Genomic DNA, 19,851 nt, shown 5'->3' with positions numbered 1-19,851 from the left:
GAAGGTGTGAGGGGGAATGGGGCTGGGCGAAGCCTCGCTTCTTCTCCGCGGTCAGCGCCCGGTGTGTGCCGAGCTGCGGCCTCCCTCTCCGCCCTCGGTGGCGGCTGCATTCTCGCAGAGGTACGGGCTTCGAGTGCGGGGTATCCCTTGTGAGCCGAGGCCCAGCCGGGTCCGGTTGTGCGGCTGAGGGAGGACAGGGAGATGGCGGCCCTGCAGCCGCGCTCGGCAGTCCCTGCGGGTCCCTTCCAGCTCAGCGCGTTCTGTGATTCTTAAAGAAAACCCAGTTCTTATTGTACTCGTTGGTTTGGTCTTCCGCGTCCCCAGGCCCGCCGGTTTCCCTGCCCCGGTGCTAACGGAGCCCACGCTGCGCTCGGGCGGGGCGGCTCCTGGCAGGCCCCGCTCCTTTCTGTCCCGCCGGCGTTAGCGGGCCCGGCGCCTTTAAGCGCTCCGCGCGGTGCGGGCTCGGCTCTGCGGTGCGTGGGAGGGCTGGCAGCAGCGCCGTGGGGCGGTGTGTCGGATCCCGGCTGCTGCCGCCTGCCCGGCTCTGAAAGCCGCAGGCGACGGTTGTGCTCGTTGTTGGGGGCGGGCCGGCAGCCTCCCGGCATCCCGCTGTGTTCTGCGTGGAACAGCTGCTGGCAGACGCCGGAGGCGGCAGCCGCAGCGCGGGCAGGCAGCTGTCGGCCCGCCGAGCCCACCGCGCGCCGGCGGGGCCGAGCCCCGAACTCTCGCTCCCCGGATCCGAGCGGCCGCGCCCTGCCCTGCCCGGGCCGAGGGGCGGGGCCGAGCGGGGCGGGGCGGAGCTAAGGGCGGCGCGGCTCCGTGCGGTGCGGCGGTCCCGGCGCACCATGAACCGCTTCAAGGCGTCCAAGTTCCGGCACACCGAGGCCCGGCTGCCTCGCAGGGAGGTGAGCGCCGCGGGCACTCCCCGCCGGCCCGTGCCGGGGGGCGCGGGTGAGAGCTGGGGCTCTCCTACCGGGGCAGGACCGGCACCAACCCCGGCGGGGTGCGGCCGTGCTGGGTACCCTCGGCCCCGGGGCTGTCCGGGTCCTCCGTGTGCCATGTCCCGGGGCAGGCGGCGTCGCCCAAGCGAACCTCTCCTTGGTACCCACCCGGTGCCCACAGAGGCTCCCGACTACGGTCGCTTCCCTGCCCCGTGCAGTCTCCTCGCTGCGTCTCCCCCACCCTGCGACCCTGGCTGAGCACGACAGGCAGAGGCAGTGCATGCTGCCCACCTGGTGCATGCTGCTTGCCATACATGTGCTTCCCAGCTGGCAGCAGTAGGGCTGTGCCCGACCTGCCCGGGCAATGTGTGTGCCGGGTGGGGAAGTGTGCACGGCTGGGCACTGAGCACCGCGCCCTGCTCGTGCCACCCCGCTTCCGCAGGCAGAGAGGAAGCACTGCAGGCTGGGGCCAAGTCCCAGCACCCACAAAATCTGTGACAGTGCATCCCCTCAGCGTGTGGTGTGCAGCCGCGCAGTGCCCAGTGCTGGGCTCTGCAGGGCCCTTGCCCAGTGATGAAATTTGACAACCAGCCCTGCTGAGCAGCGTGGCCCATCCTGGCTGCGGTGGCAGGGTCTGCCCTGAGCTTGGTCGGTGCTGTCCCTGCATCCTCGTCTCCTGCACTCAGAAGGGCAGGAGAGGAGATACTCACTCAGGGATGGACTGTATCGAGTGTCACTGAGCACTACTGCAGCGTGCAGCTTGTCCTGGGCTTCTGGAGCCAGTGGGCTGGTGGCGTGGTGCAGGCTGCTCTGCTTATGCATTGTGCTGCAGCAACAGATGGGTGTGGAATGTGGTACCACTGGCATAGACTGTATGGCCTGAAGTGGGGAGCTCAGGCTGGGAGGATGATGCTGCTAAACGTCTTTTGATTTTGCTTTCTTTTAAAAAGATTTTGGCCACCAGCATGTTTATCTTGCAGGCTTTTGGCTTCAGCACTCGTTCCCTTTAACTTCCCATCCAAAACATCCTTACTCAAGACTGGCCTGTCTTATAGGAAGGGACATTGGTGACCCCTGTGTCAAATCTGGGAGCACATGGAGGCATCGGGACTGTCACAGCTCCATGGCAAAGGGCCCAGGGGTCTGGCATGGGGGCTTACAGCATCCTGCAGGCAGACACATCCCTGTCACCGTGCTGTTGACTCCTGCACTGGGGATGCTTTGCAGGGCATTGATGACAATGTGCAGGGAGTCATTTGCTCTGCTTTGGGGCTGTGTGTGAAGGGGTCTTCCGAATGGCATTTCCCATCTGGTCACAGGGAGCTGAGAACCATGACCCTGCTCCGTGGGGCAGAAGGCTTGAGTGTCGTAGCGTCACCACGTCCCTGCATAGCAGAGCTACTTGTTTACTGAGGCAAAGACAGACGCTTGACCTGACTGGATGAGGAAGAAGGATGTGAACATCAGGATTATAGCTGGGTTGCTTCTCCCCTGTGGCAGTGTGTTCTTGTGACATTTCCAGGCGTTTTATGGCTGGGGCCCCCCGACTGACCCTCCCAGTCTGGGGACGGGAGCTGCTCCCGGCATGGGAAGGGTTAACAGGCCTGTCACTGCGCTGTGTGCTATGACAAGGACCAGAGGAAGTGCTGCAGGAACTGCTGCTCTCTCAGGCCCCAAGAGGAAGCTGTGCAAAGAGAGGAAGCTCAGGTCTCTCTCTGTTTGGGGCCAAACAGCTCCTGTCCTGCAAATGGCTCTGCACAGCTGTAGGACATGTGTGTCTGCTGCAGCCATGAGGACGCCTGCATGATGCCCCGACATCAAGTTTGTGCAGGATTGGACTTGGCCCTGAGCCATGGAGCTGTGGTTGTATGTCGGTGTCACTCGGTGTCACAAGGCTCCTCGACACACTGCTGATGTTGGGGAATGAGTACCAGGGTGAGATTTTGATTCAGGAGCTGTGGGGAAGTTCTTTGGCTGTGTGTCTGCGTGGGATGTGCACTGCCGAAGGGATTTTATCTGCCATTGCCAGTGCCTCACTCAGCACAGCCCAAGAGGCCTTTTCACCATCTCTAACTCCTCACCACTAGTTTATACAAAACCCCCTGAATCCTTCCCATCACGGGACAGTCAAGGGCTGGGATGGGTTCATGGAGGGGCAGCACTCAGAGCTGGGGTGCTTGCTCCCATCCCTGTCCCCGTGGAGTGGTGGCAAAGCTGTCCCTAACCTGCAGCTGGTCCCAAACCCCAGCCCATAGAGGGGTCATGACTGTGCAGAACCTCATGGCCATGCCTCCAGCAGCCTCCAGGTCATGCTATGTCCCTCACTGAAAGGACTCTGTTGGTACTGATGCTGTCCAGTGATGCAGTATCGCTACTTTGTGTTCTCCTCTGCAGCCCTCCAAACATTGCTCCCCTCGAAGCAGAGCCATTTCTTAACACAGGTTTATCTCTCCATCCCAGGCCTGGATTGGGGGTCTCCGAGCCAGCTCTGTTGCATCCTATGGGAACCATGTGAAGGCCAGCTGCCGTTGGGTCACCTTCAGTGCTGAGGCAGCAGGTGAGGTGCCTGGGGGGTGGTATAATTTTTCCTTCAGAGCTGGGTGGCAAGCCAGCTGCATGCGGCATGGGAGGCCCATGTAGCATGGAGCTGGTTCTCCCCTAAGTCCCCTGAAGGTGCTGTCCACCCCACAGTCCCTTCTTTTCACCTGAATTGCAAGTGTCTCAAATTGTGGGGGCTTCCTGGGAGCTCTGATGGGCGATGGGCAGGCAGTGAGCTGCTGCTGTGTCTTCTCTGCAGGTGTGCTGGGCATCGTGCCACTAGAGGGCAGGGATGGAGGCAAGAGGACCGTGTCTCAGCTCTGCTGCCACTCAGGTGAGCTGGGCAAGGCTGGGTTTCTGCAAAGGAAAGAAATAAATTCTAATCCCTTCACTGCAGAGCGGTCTCGAGCTCTTGAGGAGCTTCCTCTAGCACACCCTTACCATGTTACTCATTGCACAAAATGTCAGTGGAGCAGACTAGTGCGAAAAGCACCCTGGGAGCATAATTCTAATCCTTGACTTAAACCAAGCACCCTGCACAAAGGCGCCTGGAAGAGGCCTGTGAAACAGCAGCCTCCAGGCAGCCCTGAGGCGGAGTGTGGCTGCACACACTGAGCTGTGATCGCAGCAGGGTGTAGCTGGTGATGAGGGGAGAAGGATAGGCCAGTGGCAGCGTTGCTGCTGGCAGCACAGTGTGTGCCACAGAGGCAGTAGGCAGCTGGGGAAGGGGGAGCCTGGGGCACCCTTCTCCCAGTGTCTGCAGTGCAGTGTCCACCCATTTCCCCAAATTGGCAACAGAGCATCAAGATGGGGGCAGGCTGTTGAGCTGGTCCCAGCACTGCCATTGTGCACACAGTGCTTTGGCATGGCTGCAGGAGCACACAGCGTGCCTAAGCTGTGCTGTCTCCACCATGGCTCAGCCTCTGTCCTGTGCATGGCATCCCCTGTAGTCACTCAGCTGGGGTGCAGCAGATGGAAGCTGCATCCTTCTGGCAAACAGATGGAAAGTCTCCCTTTATAACTGAGGTGAGCCAAGGCAGGGAGATGAGCCAGGCACCAGGGCCCTCTCTCTGTGCTGCTTTCCACTGCGGGAGAGCCAGAGGCTTTGGGCTGTGCCCTGGCACAGTGACCCATGTCACCATCACAGCTGCAAGGGCAGCCAAACTGCCACTTAAACAAGGAGGCCTGAAGCTTCCCAGCTTCCCCAGGCTATCATTCAGGCTGTGTGCCTCCCGGGACTCAGCCCATCATCTCTGGGCTCGTTGCCTTCCCAAAGCTGTTTGCCCAGCTCTATCTCCACCCTGCCTGGCAGGCGTCCCTGTGCCACTGAGCTGCCTGTGCTCCCAGAGCAGCGCTCCAGGGGCCAGTGGAGCCATGCAGCCCTTAATGGGATTTCAGCAGAAGCCCTTTGAAGCTGATGGTGCCTGGGAAACGCCTCCCTTCTGCATTCAAAGCAGAGAAGGGATTTTTTTCTTCTCTCAGGGCAAACATAGCAGATAACTCAGGAGCCAGAGTACATCCCTTTCATTTTGTGCCTTCTGGGCCTGCATCTCAGCAGCCTCATGGAAGCGGAAAAGTACACAGTGACCTACTTTCACCCGTGTGCCAAATGCTTTGGAGGGGCTGCAGAGTATAGTGCCAGCACTGCTCCCATGGGGCTCTGCTGACACCGCACAGGGCTGGGACAAAGGAGCCTTGTTTGCTGGGTGCATGGGGCTGATGCAGACGGCCTCATGCCGTTGGCACTTCTACTGCCCTGCACTGCCCGTGGCTTGGCATGGGGATGTCTGCTGTGAAATGAAAGCTGTTTTAAACAGAGACATGCTGCTACGGGTTCCTTGGTGTGCTCTGCCTGTGGGGACAGAGGGGTGTGAGGTCCCAAAGGTCAGCGTGGAGGGTCACAGCAAAGCACGCACCCCTGAAATGCCTCTGTCCTGGCTGCCTGTGTGCACATGGGAAGGACCCAAAGTTGTCTGTGGGAGTGACGTGGGGATGAGTCTCTGCTCCTCACCTTCCAGATGCAGTGACAGACTTTGACTTCTCACCCTTTGACCCCTTCCTGCTGGCCACGGGCTCTGCTGATGAGACGGTGAGTACACAGTGCGGGGCCATGTGGTTGTCCCCAGCCTGTCCCCGGGCCTTGCTGTAGGGCTGGGGGAGATGGATTCAGCTGGGATGGGCCACCAGAGTCTGACCGTGTTTGCTGGTGCCACAGGTGAAGGTTTGGCGCCTGCCTGAGGAAGGCCAGGAGCTGCCCAGCAGTGCAGGGCTGACGTTGGGTCCTGGCGGGGGCCCAGTGGACATGCTGCACTTCCACCCAACTGCAGATGGCATCCTGACCAGTGGCGTGGGGAAGCGGGTCACCGTGTGGGACGTGGGGCAGCAGCAGCCGCTGACAGGTAGGCGCAGTCTCTTGGATGTGGGAGCAGAGAGACAATGCCTGAGCCAACCCAGCCTGGTGTCTCCTACCCTGTGGGGATGCTCACACAGTGTCCCCAGCGGGCCCTGCCCTCTGCTCTGGCTTCTATGGGCCCTTCAGAAAGGCCAAATCATTGCACTTGAGAAGCCCAGTGGTAATGGAGGGTTGCATCTCGAGATCCCTGGGTCCTGAAGGTTCAGTGGGAAGGCTTGTGAGAGGAGGCTGGCTGGCTGGATGAAGGGTGCTGCACTCTGGAAAGTGTGGGGTGGTGGGCATGCGGGCCAGGCTCACAGGGGCACAGTGTGCCAGCACTGTCATGGTTTGTGTTTTGAACTGAATGGCTTTGAATTCAGAAAACCAGCAGCTGCCTTGTGGTCTGTGTGACAAACGTGAGGTCCACCTGGGAAAGATAAATCTGCTTTGGCTATGGTGTTCTTCTCAAGCAGAAGGATTTCCTTTGGCAAAAACAAACTGTTCAGGTGGAAAACCAGCATGGCTTGGCAGTATGGTGCCAAGCTGAGCTCCTGCTGCAAGAATTGCCGTGCCAGACCTGAGATGAGAGGGAAGGGCTTGCTCTGTCTGGCAGAGGACAGAGCCTGTGCCCAGCCCATGGTAGGCGCTGACCGTCCTCTCCCCTCCCAGCACTGGAGGCCCATGGGGACCAGCTGCAGAGCCTGTCCTGGAAGCATGATGGCTGCCTGCTCGGCACCTCCTGCAAGGTGAGTGGAGCACACATGGGGCTGGAAACCTCATCTGTGCATGGTGGCATTGCTGTGTGCTGTGTTTCTGAGTGGGCAGTCCTCTTCTTCCTCGTCTTTTGCCATCTGCTGGGCTCTGACTGCCTTAAGCGAGATGCTGGCCAGGCTGCTGGCAAAGCACTTGCTGACCTTCCCCGTCACCCACACGGGATGTCTCTGGTGACCATAAATGTGCTTGACACCTGAGGAACGTGGGGTGCAAGCGGTGACCCCATTTTGAGGAGAAAGGGCAGAACTGGGGCTGGTGAGTGGGATGGCAGCACTAGATGGCGCCTGCTGCTCGTCGCCTACGTACAGTGCTGGATGCGCCAATGTGCAGGGCGTGCACGGGCCTTGCTTGGAGACTGAGTGCGCAGGCTGAGCTAGCAGGCGGGCCCCAGGCTGTGTGTAGAGGCCAAGCAAGGACTGACTGTGCAAGCCCAGCTGAGCATGCAGACTGAGCTTGCATGTCAAGCAGGGAGGTTGTCCTGAGATGAGACCAAGCATGCAGGTCAAGCATGCAGACAAGGCTCCCAGTGCTCCTCTTTCTCTGCAAAATGCCCGTGGAAAAGAGCTAGCACTAGGGCATATTCCTGCTGTCCCAGCCAGCCCTTCTGGAGGCACTTGGCTATGGGGTTGGGGTAGGAAAAGGCTCTCCATGCTGCCCTTGGGGTGCCAGGGAACACTTGGGAGGATGGGGCTGAGAGGCCTGGCTCCAGCCCTCGCTCTGCTTTGGAGGCAGAGCAGTTTTGGGGGTGTTTTGGAGCAGTTTTAGAGGTGTCAAGGTCCCAGTGAGGCCATGGGATGTGCCCATGCCCAGGCATGGGGCGGGACCTGCAGAGTGCTGTGAGCCGCAGGAGTGGGTGCTGGGGGAGGAGCAGGAGCAGGAGGCTCCCTCCAGCTGTCTGCCTAATATGGCCTTACCTCCTGCTGGCCCCGGGGTCCTTAACCCTCCTCTGTTTTCTTTTTATCTCAACAGGACAAGAAACTGCGGATCTTTGACCCTCGAGCCAGCCCAGCTGCATCCCAGGTACCATCCCTCCCAGCTGCACTGTGCAGCATGGTGCAGGCAGCGCTGCCCACCTGTGGTGTAAGGTGAACCAACTCACCCAGCCCCAGCAGGGCTCTTGTTGTTGCAGGAGGCCCCACTTGCAATGGGGCTGCCTGCTGGGGCCCAGTGTGGCTCAGCACTTGGGACTCCTGCCCTCCCATCCACTCCACCTGGTGAGCTGCTTCAGTTCACTGCGTGGGAGGAACAACAGAAGGGCTTTGGCACTGCTGCCTACCTGTGGAGGAGCCCTGCGGGCAGTGGTCCCAAGCCCTTCAGGCATGAGGGCTCTGGAATGGCTCCCAGGCTTTGTGCTGCCATGCTGGAGCTGAGCAAAAGGCTTTTGGGAATAACGTCCTGCCAAGGGTGAGGTTGGGCAGCTGGATTTGCACAGCTCAGCAAAATGACAGTGATTAGGAAATAAGTAGAGGACTTGGGCCTTGCCATCCACGTCAAGTTTAAACAGCCTCTTATTAGAGGCTTCCTGTGGTTTTGGGGCTCTGGCTGCTGACAGCCGTTGTTTCCCCGTGCAGAAGGGGTGGGAGGCTTTTGGGAGGGGAGGGAAGCAGCGGAGAGCAGGATGGGATGGCTGCAGTAGGCTCCTGGTACCATCGTGTACTTGCACCTGGGCTTGGGAGACCAACAGCCTCCAGTGCCCATGGATGCTCTCTGCAGGTATGAGAGGTGCTTTGAGGCAGCCTTTATAAGTACAGCAATACAGTAGTTAAGTATAAATCCAGCAGTTATACATGCAAACGAGCCAGGATGAAGCACTCCCAATCCTCTGAATGCCTCTGGGGGCTGTTCAACCTTGCAGGGAGGTAACAGCCTCTGCTCCCGGATTCACTCCACATCTCCCCACAGCCCCCAGCTCCCCGCCCTCTGGTTCTTCCCCTGCCAGTCCTGTCGCTTTGTATAACGGCATTTCTGTGATGCTGTGAGCTCTGTGGGCTCCAGCCAAGTCTCCTGGGGCGGGTGGACTCTGTCTAGCTGAGCTATTAAAAATAACGTGTGAATGATGGTGTCTGTTCAAAGCAGGCAGCTTACTTCCCCCCGCCACCTCCTGAGCCAGACCAGGGCCGGCACTGAGCCCTTGCCGGCACTCAGAGTTTGCCAAGAGAAATATGCACCTTCGCTGCCGGGAGGCACAGCACCACAGCCATAACCCCGTCCGGCTGAGAATTGATGAAGATGTTTAGTCTTGGAGAAGTACTGTGCTGAAGGGGAAAACTTTAAAATGCCATAAATCCTTTGGAAGTTTGCAGGGAGCTGGCTTAGCCAAGAGGGATAATGCTCCTGTGTTTTGTGTTTTCCCCCTGTTGCTGGAGGCCCGGGATGCCTGGAAGGGCTCCTGCTCCCTGGGGCCCACGTGGTGACGAAACCAAGTGCTGCCAGGGCCACCGAGTGGTGCCAGTGCCTCACCAGCTCCTGGCTTTGAGGCCGCCTGGTTCTCACTGCGGTGAAGGAGGTGAGCGATGGTTTTCTAGCCGGCCCCACTTGGAGTCGTGGCTGCAGGCTCAGCACTGCCGCCAGCACAGCTCCATCCCTCTGCAGCATGCCTCCAACAAAGCAAAGCTCAGCACAGAGCTGCTCCTCCGGCTGGTTTTCTTAATTTGCCAAGCCTGCCTCATTAAACCATTCCTTTTTTAGAGCAGAGGAAAAGGAAGAGAAGGAGCTAAAAGTGGAGCCTCAGGAGCAGGGAGGAGGAGTGGCTGCCGTGGGGCTGATGTCACTCTTGGGTCTCGCGGGTGCAGTGCACGCAATGTCAGGGACCGCGGGATAGCGAAGAGGGCATGCGGGCTGCCTGCCTCCTGCAGCCATGCCTGGGACCTCAGGCTGCCCTTGGGAGTGGCCAGGAGCCCCAAGCAGTGGCTGCTTGGCCCCCTGGGGCCCATGGTCACCTCTTTGCTGCAGCTGGTCCCATCGTGCCTCCTGCACAGCTCCATCTGGGTGTTTTCCTTTTGTGTAGTCCTGCATGTCCCATCCGCTGCCTTGACTTCTCCCAAGGCTGCACTCCCCTCCCTTCTCCTCACCTCCCATGGGCTCAGGGCTTATAGCTGCTGTATGCTGTCTCCCTCCTTGCCTTGACTCTTGTGTTGGAGGCAGATTTCATCCCATCACTCCCAGCTGCAGCCATAACAGGGCTGGGTGCTTCTCCCCTCCAGCCTTTGCCAACCCTGCAGCACCTAGACATGAAGCATCCTTCTGCCCCTGGGCACTCCTGCATTGCTTGGACCAAGCCCTGGGGTTTGCCTGTGCAGTTGTTCTGGTCCTTCAAGCAGTGGGGGCGGTGCTGAGATCGTGGTGCCAGAAGGGTGCCAACACTGCAGGTGAGTCACCAGAACGGCACCAAGTGGCATCTCGCTTATAGTGTTGGCGGTGCTGGAGGTGACATCTCCCTTGATTGCTTTCCCAGCATCCTGATTTGGTGCAGCAGAGCTCTGTCCCCCGCATGCAGCGTCCCGCATCCACCCCCACGCTTGCATGGCATGTGTAGGGCTGCGTGCATCTGGCCAGCACCTGGCTCACATTATGGGGCTGGGGCAGGCGCCACCGATACGCCGTGCTGCGGGGCCACGGCTGAGCACAGCCAGTGTGGGATGGAGAGGAACTGTGCTCGTTCTCACGAGAAACTTCCCCCGACGCTCTTTCGGCAGAACTGGGGGCGAGGGAACAGCCACACGCGCCGGGCGAGTGCACGCCTGTACTCACGTTTTATAGAGCTCCCTTGGAGCACAACGCTTGTGTGACTGGGGCTGAGGGCAGCTGGGGACAATTCAGGGTGTGTTTGGCCCCACAGTGGGTTATCTCCCTGCCTTGCAGGCCGTGTCTTGGGCGAAGGTAGGGACCTGGGGGTGCCCACCTCTGCCCACGGCTTCCCTGCAGCCCCTCTCCCACACCCCAGCCATTGCCCTGCCTCTCCATTGCACAAGCAAGGCCAGGTGTGGGCCTCTATAGCTGTGCAGGCAGGGCAACGCCAGGGCAAGGCAGTTGTCCAGGCTTGAGCCACCCAGCCATGCCCACCACTAGGACCCCGCAGACGCTGGTGTGACACCTCTGCCCTGGATCCTGCCTTGGCAATGGCCCTGTCCCTGGCTGCTGGGTCCAGCTGCGCACCACTGAGCAGGGGAAGGAGCACCAGGACATGGGAGGCTCTCTGCCTGCCTCCCCACCCCAGCGGCGCGGTATCCCACGCCGGGGTCACCCTGGGGGTACCTGACTCCCAGCCTCAGCAGCAGCTTCCTCTGGGCAGAGGGAAGGTCCGCAGCATCCCACATTCCCAAGGAGACCGTGGGAAGCTTTGAAAAAGTTGGCCAAGCTCTGGGCTGCCTATTTATAGCATTGCGCGCTCTGTGCTCTCATGCTTCTGTTCCCCAGCGTAACTGTGCGGGATTGTTTATATTTCCTCTGCTCTGCTTCCCCCTCGGCTATCCTTTGCAGGAATGCCACTGGTATTGCAGACATGGGGAAGTTGAGGAGGATTCGGGCCGAGCCCCAGCATCATTACGTGGGCGCAAGGGCTCGCCCTCCGCTGGGTGCTGGTCCATCCTGCAGGCATGCTGAGGATGGCCATGTGGGGTCAGTGGGTCACAGTCGTACTGTGCTGCTGCTTGCAGATGTGGGCTGGGGTATTTTGGGAACCCCCTAGCTTGCTGCCCAGTGGGCAGAGGAGTGCCATGCTGGTCCCTCTCCACTGTGGCACCCACACCCTAAACCCACTCTTCCCTTATCAGGGCTGGCGTAGGGCTGCTGGAGCATCGCTGCGGAGAAGCTCGGTGTCTGCCATCCCTGTTGGATGCCTGGCAGCTGTGCTTTGGTGTGGTTCAGGGGAGCGTGGCATGGCCACGAGGCTCAGGGCAGAGCAATTTGTATATGGCTGTCAGAGAGGTTGGCTCCGCTGGGTGCAAGCACCTCCTTTCTCTGCTTTGGGAGGAGTGCAGCTTCTGAACTCAAAGCCACCTTCTGGGGGCAAGCAGCCCCTCCAGCCTTGTGCTATCCCCTCCCTGTGTTCGTCTGTTGGAGGAGCTGCTCTGCAGGGGCTGGCCTGCCAGAGGCTGCTCTGCACTCCTGGCCACCTCTGGAGTGAGCGGGATTTGGCAGTGAGCAGAGATCGCATTCTTCTGCGGGGAGGATGCACCATGGTTAACCCCCTCGGCTCCCCAAGAAGCCTTTCCTCTGCCCCCTGGGCTCGTGCCTGTTGGTGGCAGCAATTGCTTTCCCCATCCTTTTCTCCACAGGATTCAGATGCCTGCGGTCTGCCAGCCGTGGTCATGGCAGAACCGAGGGCTCCTAGAGCTTGGGGGCTTCCCCCCTCTGCTCAGCCCTGCCCTGGGCTCCCCAGCCCCTGGCCAAAGGTAAATATTCCAGGCGGAGGCTGGGATCGCCCTGGTGCAGGAGCAGTTTTTGCTTTGTGTCAGGCTCTCCTAGGCAGCCGAGGAGCCGAAATCTGCCGGCAGCTGTTGCCAGCTCACGCTGACCCACTGTGGCTGTGCTGCCAACAGCTGCATCTGACACGCCAGCCGTGCTTCCCATGGTGTGGAGTGCTCAGCCGCCCCACGTCCCGCAGCGTCCCTGGGGCTCTACAGGGCTGGGGACCCCACGGACTTGCTGTGTGTGCTGGGGCAGGATGGGGAGCAGGAGGGTGTTGGGATTGAGCTGATCAGTGGGTGCACAAGGAAGCTGCCAGCATCGCCTGTCTCCAGACCTGGGTTCTTGCCCAGCTCTGGCAGCCCCATGGACCTGCGTCCACTCTGGGGCTCTCGTGCGACCTCAGCATCCCACTCACACCACCCCCTTCCTGACCTCGGCATCTGCCTCCTGCACAGGACACAGGTGGGGGTTCTGGGGACCCCCTGGGACCGGCTGCCACTAGGTGGGGCGGCACACGCGCCATGCGGCCCCGCACGCTCACCTCTGGCAACATCTGCGCAGCCTGGTGTCTGAGCCACCTCCGAAACCGGAGCGCCCCGGCCCCAGCCTCCCGCATATTTGCTGACATACGTACTGCTCAGCCCGGGATGGAACTAATGCAGAAAACATGTTTCCCCGCCGCAGCGTGCGCAACGTGGGCTGTGAGCGGCGAGGCCCCGCCAGGGCACGGGGCTGGGCTGGGCGAGGGTCCCAGCACCATCTCTTCTCCAGAGTGATCTGAAGGCGCGTTCTGGCATGCTCTGCCTCATCCCACCCAGCTGGGGACCATCCGTGGCTCCAACACGTTGTGCACGGGAGTACTTCAGCTCCCGCTGAGCTGCGTGTGCTGCAGGGAGGCACTGCCACTGAGCATTCCCTGCCCCTTGCCAGCTGTGTCACCGGGGCTGGCACCCCTGGCTCCCTTGGTGCTGCTTGCTCCATGGGACTGGGAGCCAGCAGAGCCAGCACGTGAGGCTATCAAATCTCCAGCTGTCAAATTTTGGCTGCTGCAGCCGGGTGGCTCAGGTGCAGAAGCGATCTCCTCACTGACAACCCTGGCTGGGGTTGGGCTTCCAGCTCTCCTGGCCCCGGCTCCCAGGGTTTCCTTCCCCTCTCAGCCCTGATACCGGCTCCATCTTTCCATCTAGCAGCAAGGCCCCGGGCTGTTGGGTAGGGCCAGCAGACCCTCAGCCGTCTACCCCACTGCCCCACTTTGGGGCCCTCCTTGTCCCTGCTGCAGTGACACAGCCCTCAAGCTGCACAGGGGACACATCACCTGCTCGATCGCTGGGAGCAGGACAGGGCTGGAGGGACGCTGGTCCTGGAGCCATGCAGGGTCTAGTGGGAGGGACTGAGCAGGAAAGGAGGACAGTATCAGGGGGTCTTTTCCACCAGAGAGGTCTCCAGTGCCAGTGGAGATGCGTTGGATCTTTCCCCACATCCTGCTGCTGCTGCAAGGAGCGCCAGACTTGGCTTGACTCCTCGTGGGCCATGCTGGCTGGCATGGCTGTGTTTGTCCTGGCAGGGGATGCGCTTGGCACCATGTGCCCTCTCCCACCCTGGCTGTGGGCCCCAGCAGCTTCTCCGTAGGACAGGCATCCCACTGGCACTGAGGGGGGCTCCCACCAGGGCTTCTCCCGGTGGCTCGGCGCCTCTTTGGGGACACAGCTCCTCCAGGTGCCAGGGGAGTGTGTGCGTGCCACTCCCGTGTGCCTCCCACCCTGGGCATGCTGGGTCCCTTCTGTCCTTTGGAGGGAGCAGAGTCAGGAGTGCTGGGCTGTGTGGTGGTGCTGAAAGCACAGCTCTCTGCTCAGCTCTGCCTTTCCGTGACGGCTGTGGAAGCGTTGGCGGTTGGGCTGTTTTCTTGGCACTGGTAAAGAGAGAGCAAGGGAGCTCCAGCACCTCCTGTGTCGCACGGCAAGCACTGCTGCTGTGTCCTACTGGCACATCAGGAACTGCAGGGCCCATCTGGGCACCACGTGGGAGCCGGCACTGTAACTCTTCCCCTCCCATCCTCAGCAGAGCTGCACCAGGGCCCAGCAGTGGGACTGGGGATGGTGCCGCAGAGAGCAGGGTGAGGTCTGGGTGCACTGGGGGGTCCTGGCCCCACAGCAGCCCCATAGGAGAGAGGCTGCTGGGTAGGACAGTGTGAAGAGCGCTGCTGGGCTCAGTTTGCCATTAGTGTCTTGGTAGCTTCTGGACACATGTGGGGCACCTGCCACCTGAGCCGGGATTTGGCATGGATGAAGAGTGCAGGATACAACTGGGGAAGTAAGTCCCTCTTGCTCCCAGGCTGTGGCCAGGCTCAAGCGTCACGTTGCCAGCATGGAGCAGCTTTTCAGCACGCTGACCCCAAGCCCCACGTTTGGTGCAGGAAGAGCCATGGGTGGTGCTGGGATCCAGGAGCCATCCCTCCATGCTCACGTTCCCTGCTGCCACCCTCCACTCATCCCAGTGACCACATCAGCATCACCGAGGTGACCTCGCAGGGACACTCCCTGCCTGGAGCCTGTCCCCATCCCACTGTCATTGTGGGCACCCCTTGGTGGGGTGAGCTCGGCCCCATGCACTTAGCCCCGCGGTTGCTCACGGTCACGCTGTAGCCGCACGTAGAGCACGGTCCTGCACGGCGTGGGCAGTGGCAATGCTAATGGCTGTGTCTGCTGTGTGCCTTGCAGAGCGTCCCAGGACATGAGAACAACAAGGACTCCCGCCTGCTCTGGATGGGTGCCAGCGATTACCTCATTTCCGTGGGGTTCAGCCAGGTACGGGCCTCGCTGGGAGGGCAGCTCTGCGCCAGCCGGGATTTCCCACCCCGTGCCAAGGCCATGGCGCGGACTCCCTGTGTATCTCTGCAGCACCAGCCTGGGGCTCCTGGCCAGCATGATGGCTGCAAGGCAAGAGCAGCCCCAGGGGCTTTTAGGGGGGCCTGTCTCAATAAGAGCAGGCAGGGGGAAGGAGGAGGTCTCCTCTCTGACCCCATGGGTGGCAGACCCTCCGGCCACCTCCTGTCCTTGCAACACCCTGGCTGCAGCCGTGTCAAGTCACAGCAATCCATGTTGGGCTCTCCTGGCCATGGTGCTGCTGGGACAGCAGCCACTGGCCCTCATACCCACAGCCCCTCTGCTACCCACCCTGCATTGCCCTCACAGCCCAGGGTGCTGAGTGCGTTCAGCTGTGTCCCCCCGGTAGCAGGAGCGGGGTAACCATGTGCTATAATACTTGGAGGCAAAGGAAGGTGAGGACATGGAGCCAGCCAAGCGGCTACTGATGCAATCCATGTCTTTGTCCCTGCAGATGCGTGAGCGAGAGGTGAAGCTCTGGGACACACGGAAATTCAGTAGTGCGACTTTCACCTTGGCACTGGACACCTCATCTGGGTAGGGATGGGGACATACCAAGGGGTGGCTGAGGGGGGAGGCGGAGCAGCACGGTGGTGCCGAGTGGGGATGTGCTCCACTGCCTGGGGACCTGCAGTGAGCTCAGCAGGAGCTGGTGAGTGGCCCCTGGCATCAGCAGCACTCAACCAGAAAGCCAGGGGAAAGCCTGGAGACCATGTCCCTGGCACCAATTGCTTGGGATGGGTGGGAGGTGGGAGTGCCAGGGACAGCACGTCTGTCCCCAGCAGCACTGTGATGGGTGACAGCACTGATGGCTATGACTGCATGTGTTGTGAGTGGCGTATGTTGCTTGAGAACAGCCAGGCCTCTGACAGTACTGCAGGCGGGTGAATTCCTTTGGTACAGCTTGGCCCCAGCCCTTTGCTCGTGGTCGGCTAGGTGCTTTGTGTGGCAGCATAGAGGCTGCCTAGTGGCAGGGGCTGCCTGCAGGGCATCCCTTTGGGAAGCGGAACAGTGGCTCTCAGGGCTGTGAGGGGTCAGCACTTCTTTTCAAGGTGCGATGATGATGTCTTTTGTCTATGTGACACCACTGGGGCTGTCGAGGTGACAAATGCCCCAGTTCAGGCTGGCCTCACCACTCCCATGTACCCCTGCAAGCTGGCCATGGTGCACGCAGGGAGATGGGAGCCACTCCAAGAGGCAGGAAGAGGAGAAGGTAGTGCCTTCATCCTGCCAGAGTGATGGAGGCTTGGGGCAAGGCCCTTGCTGCACTGTGCTGGAAGCCTCCAGCTCTCCCCAGAGCTGCTGGCAAAGCAGCGGGGACACTGTGACCCTCACTGCACACTGAGCTGGCTCCATCATAGGCCAGGGTGATGGAGCAGACTAGGTGATCAGAGCAGCTGGGTGCCGGTACGTGGCCTCTGGCAAGGAGCTGAGTGAGCTGTGACAGCAGAAGCAGCCCTTGGCTGCCCTACCATGTCCCTACATGAGCAGCCAGCCCTGAGACAGCAGCTGGGACCTGCAAGAGGGGAGAGGAATGGCCAGTGTTGTGGTGCGGAAGAGCTGGCATGTCCCTGCTGGGAAGGTCAGCCTAGCATGGTGGCCAGGGAGCAGCCAGGGGTGGAGGCAGAGCGGGAGCCTTCAAAGCATCGCTCATCTCCTGCAAGCTCCCAGGGCTCGGGGCTTGCTAGCTGTGCTGGGACAATAGGCAGAAGCAGCCTCAGCTGGCTGTGCCTCCAAAAGAGTGAGACTGCTGCAGGGGAAAACACTCCTTCCCCCGTGCTGGTGGGGTGCTCCTGGGCTGTGGCTGCAGCCGCCTCCCTGTGTGCCATTAGCACCCGGAGTGAACCTCCTCCAGGGGAGCCATGCACGCAGCACGCGGCCAAAGTGTGTGATGCTTTGGGGCCCTTTATGCAGAACCCCCCAGCTGCGCGATGCCTGCAGGAATCACCCCAAACCCTACTGCTGCTCGGTCCCTGCACACGCAAGGACTCGGCTGGGGTGAGCCAGCCCGTCTAAATTGGATCCAGACGTGAGGCCGCGCTCAGCCCTGTTTGCGCAGGCTGCAGTTATTTTGGCTGCCGGCTTTATCGGCCGCCAGGAATGTGGCTGGCAGGCAGCGCACGGTGTGTCAGCCCGTGGCTCTGTGAGGCTGCAGCTGCGTGGCAATCGGTGCTGATAAGGTGGAGGCAGAGAGGGGCCGGGAGCACACGGGGCCTGGCTCTGGGGAGCAGTGAGTGGAGGGAGGTGTTCGTAGTACACACCCAGGGCTCACAGCCTGTACCCGCCGCTCGGCACCTGGGGACCCTGTGGGGATGCAGCCACCTCGGGGCCGGGTGTGGAGGAGCCACTCTAAGGCACCATCCCAGAAGTGCCAGCCCCCAAGTTCATTGCCACCATCATCTTTTCCCCGCTGCCCCATCATGATCAAGTTTGCACATGGGCACACTGGGCCTTGGGTGCTGAGCACGGGCACACGTGGCCGTGGAGCAGCGCTGCCTGGTGCTGGCCATGCAGGCGGCGCGGCGCACAGCGACTCATTGAGGAAGCAATCAGTGGGCGGGCAGGAAGCTCATACCATTCATTACTGACGCCGAGCGGCAGGAAGGGGAGCTCGCAGCACGCCTCGGGCCCCTCGCCTGTGTGGCCCCAGGTACCCAGCAGCACCCCAAAGCAGATAGAGGACTGCTGCAGCATGCCCAGCCCCGACACAGTGCCGTGCCCACACCGAACCCTATGGGTAGCTGTGTTCTTGCCCAACATCCCTGGGGAGGGGGAAGGGGAGCCTGATCACCCCAGTTTCTCCTCTACATCATGAAGTATGTTTTGGGGGTGCCCATCCCATCTGTGCAGGTGAGAGCTTTGCAACTGCACAAATCTTGCTATGAAAGCATGGGGCAGCAACACCTGGCACAGCCCAGACCCAATGGCAGGAGGCGTGGGTGGCCCCAGCCCCACTCCACACTGCCGTCCCCAGCGTGCCGCCTGTTGCTCCCTTTGAATCGGGTTTTGTCTTCCCTCTGGCCCTCTTTAATTAGATCAAGGAGCAGCAGGAATGGGCCTCAATAGGTTATTGTTGCCCTAAATTGTAACCAGCACTGGTGGGGTTGGGTTACGGGCTCAGCCGCGGGGTCAGTGGCCAGACCCGATGCAGCCGCCCGCAGCCTGGTGCCATCTCCACACAGCGGCAGCAATGAGAACAGTGGTGCCTTGTTGTGCCGCACCACAGGGTCTCCACAGTGTCCTCAAAGCCCCAAAACGCTGGAAGCTGGGTTCTAAAGACAGGAGCATCTGCCAGGAGCCTCATCTGCTTGGCGTCCCTGTACGGTGCCTATCCTCACACCCCGCAGTGCCACCACATTCCTGTTGTGCTGCACAGGTGCCATGAAAGCACTGGGTCAGGGACAGTTTTTGGGAGGGCCAAGCGATGGGGCCCTGCGTGGGGCGAAGTCCTCAGGGCTGGGCGGTGCGTGCAGGGAAGGAAGGCGGTTTTGGAGAGCTCAAGCTCTGTTTGGCTGCAGGATGTGAAGGGTGGTTCCCCCCAGGGACAGGCTCGGTCCACTGCACCCATCGATGTTCCAGAGCCGGAGTCAGAGCCCAGACTGAGGATTTGCTCACTCGGCATCTCCCAGCTGCAGGGCTCCAGCTCTCGTGTGTGCCAAGGCACGTGCCCCCAGTGTCACACTGTCACTTCATTCATTGGCTGTGTTGGGACTGTTAACGCAGATTTGGATGCGATCCCCACACCCTCAGCCTCGCAAGGCTCCCCGCTGCAATGGGGCTCATCCTAGGAGTGCGCACATCCCATGTTGGTTATTTCCATCCCAAATACCCTGCAGGTAGCCCCGGCAGGACCTGCCCCTATCCTAACATGGCCATGAAGCCATGTGTGCTGGCTTTTCCGAGCGCTTAGCAGCCATTTTCTATGATTTTGGGTAGCACTGGGCATTTTGGGCTTTTCCAACAACACCCACTCCATTAGCAAGGCCTCGGTGGCAGAGCCCTGAGCAGGACGGATCCCTGTCCCCATACCCATCCCCAAGACAGGGGCATCCCTGCTGACCCCAACCCTCACCCCCAGGCTTTTTTCTCTGCTCTTGCTAGTTCCTGGTGCCCACATCTGGCACATGGAAGTGTCCCCATCACTGCTTGGAGGGGTTAATGCCGTGTAGCCCTGCAGCCCGCTCTGCTCATCACGCCGTGTAAAAATAGCCCTGTGCCTTGCTCTGGCGGGAGTGTGGCGAGCTCCGTCACTGCCGAAATCGTTCCCAGATGGGCCACAGCCCCATCCCGGCCTCGCGCTGGCCCACAGCCGCCACTGCGGGCGACCGCCGCTCCCCAGCCCCGGCCTCGTCGGCTTTCCAGGAAGCCAGCAATATTTCTGCCTTTCCACAAGCTCCTCCTGGCAGCCAAGGCTTCACCGCAGTGCGCGGGGGCTGCAGGACACTGACAACATACCACCCTCCTCCGGCTCCCTGTGGACGTCCCTCACCCCGGGGCAGGGGACTGGGGACCCTGGCACCCCTGTTGTGGCCCTGCAAAGCCACGTGTCCTGCAGGGGCTCTTCTGCAGCCACGGGTACCCAGCATGGTGCTGGGGGACACTGTGACGTGTCCCACTCCCTGCTGAGCCCCAGCCTTAGTGCCCTGTCCCCGGGGCGCTCAGTGACCACCCTGTGGGCTTGAACAGCAAAAGGGATTTATTTTGGTTTCATGTCAGAGGGTTTTGCAATCCCTTCCCTGTGCTGATTCAGCTCGGAGGAATTAGCAGCGCCGCACAATGTGCCGCACTCATCTGCTCGGGGCTGCAGTGGAGCTGGCAGCAGCTGGGGGGACTTCTGCATTTAGCGTAGGGAACCATGGGGGTTTTGAGGCTGCACTTTTGGGGCTGTGAGGGCAATTTTGGGGCTGCAAGGGCA

General features: G+C 60.8%; 1 protein-coding gene across 3 annotated transcripts in view; it reads left to right on the top strand.

Annotated features, from left to right (window-relative positions):
* The window catches only part of LOC110405889 (coronin-7-like), a 36,155-nt gene continuing 16,319 nt past the window's right edge, over positions 16-19,851 (top strand). Inside the window, exons 1-9 of one of the 3 annotated variants that reach the window (XM_021411710.1) lie at positions 16-120; positions 3,402-3,498; positions 3,739-3,813; positions 5,498-5,568; positions 5,695-5,878; positions 6,541-6,617; positions 7,615-7,665; positions 14,772-14,858; positions 15,391-15,473. In XM_021411710.1, coding sequence (XP_021267385.1) covers positions 5,782-5,878; positions 6,541-6,617; positions 7,615-7,665; positions 14,772-14,858; positions 15,391-15,473 — 395 coding nt within the window. In that variant the 5' untranslated portion in view covers positions 16-120; positions 3,402-3,498; positions 3,739-3,813; positions 5,498-5,568; positions 5,695-5,781. Of the gene's footprint in view, positions 121-765; positions 906-3,401; positions 3,499-3,738; positions 3,814-5,497; positions 5,569-5,694; positions 5,879-6,540; positions 6,618-7,614; positions 7,666-14,228; positions 14,365-14,771; positions 14,859-15,390; positions 15,474-19,851 lie in introns of those variants that run through there. The other 2 variants (XM_021411709.1, XM_021411711.1) reach the window with 2 other exon arrangements.

The sequence above is a fragment of the Numida meleagris genome, chromosome 13 (assembly GCF_002078875.1).
Source record: "Numida meleagris isolate 19003 breed g44 Domestic line chromosome 13, NumMel1.0, whole genome shotgun sequence".
Taxonomy (NCBI): Eukaryota; Metazoa; Chordata; class Aves; order Galliformes; family Numididae; genus Numida; species Numida meleagris.
Note: the sequence above shows the minus strand (reverse complement) of the source record. Positions and strands in the feature narration are given on the sequence as shown.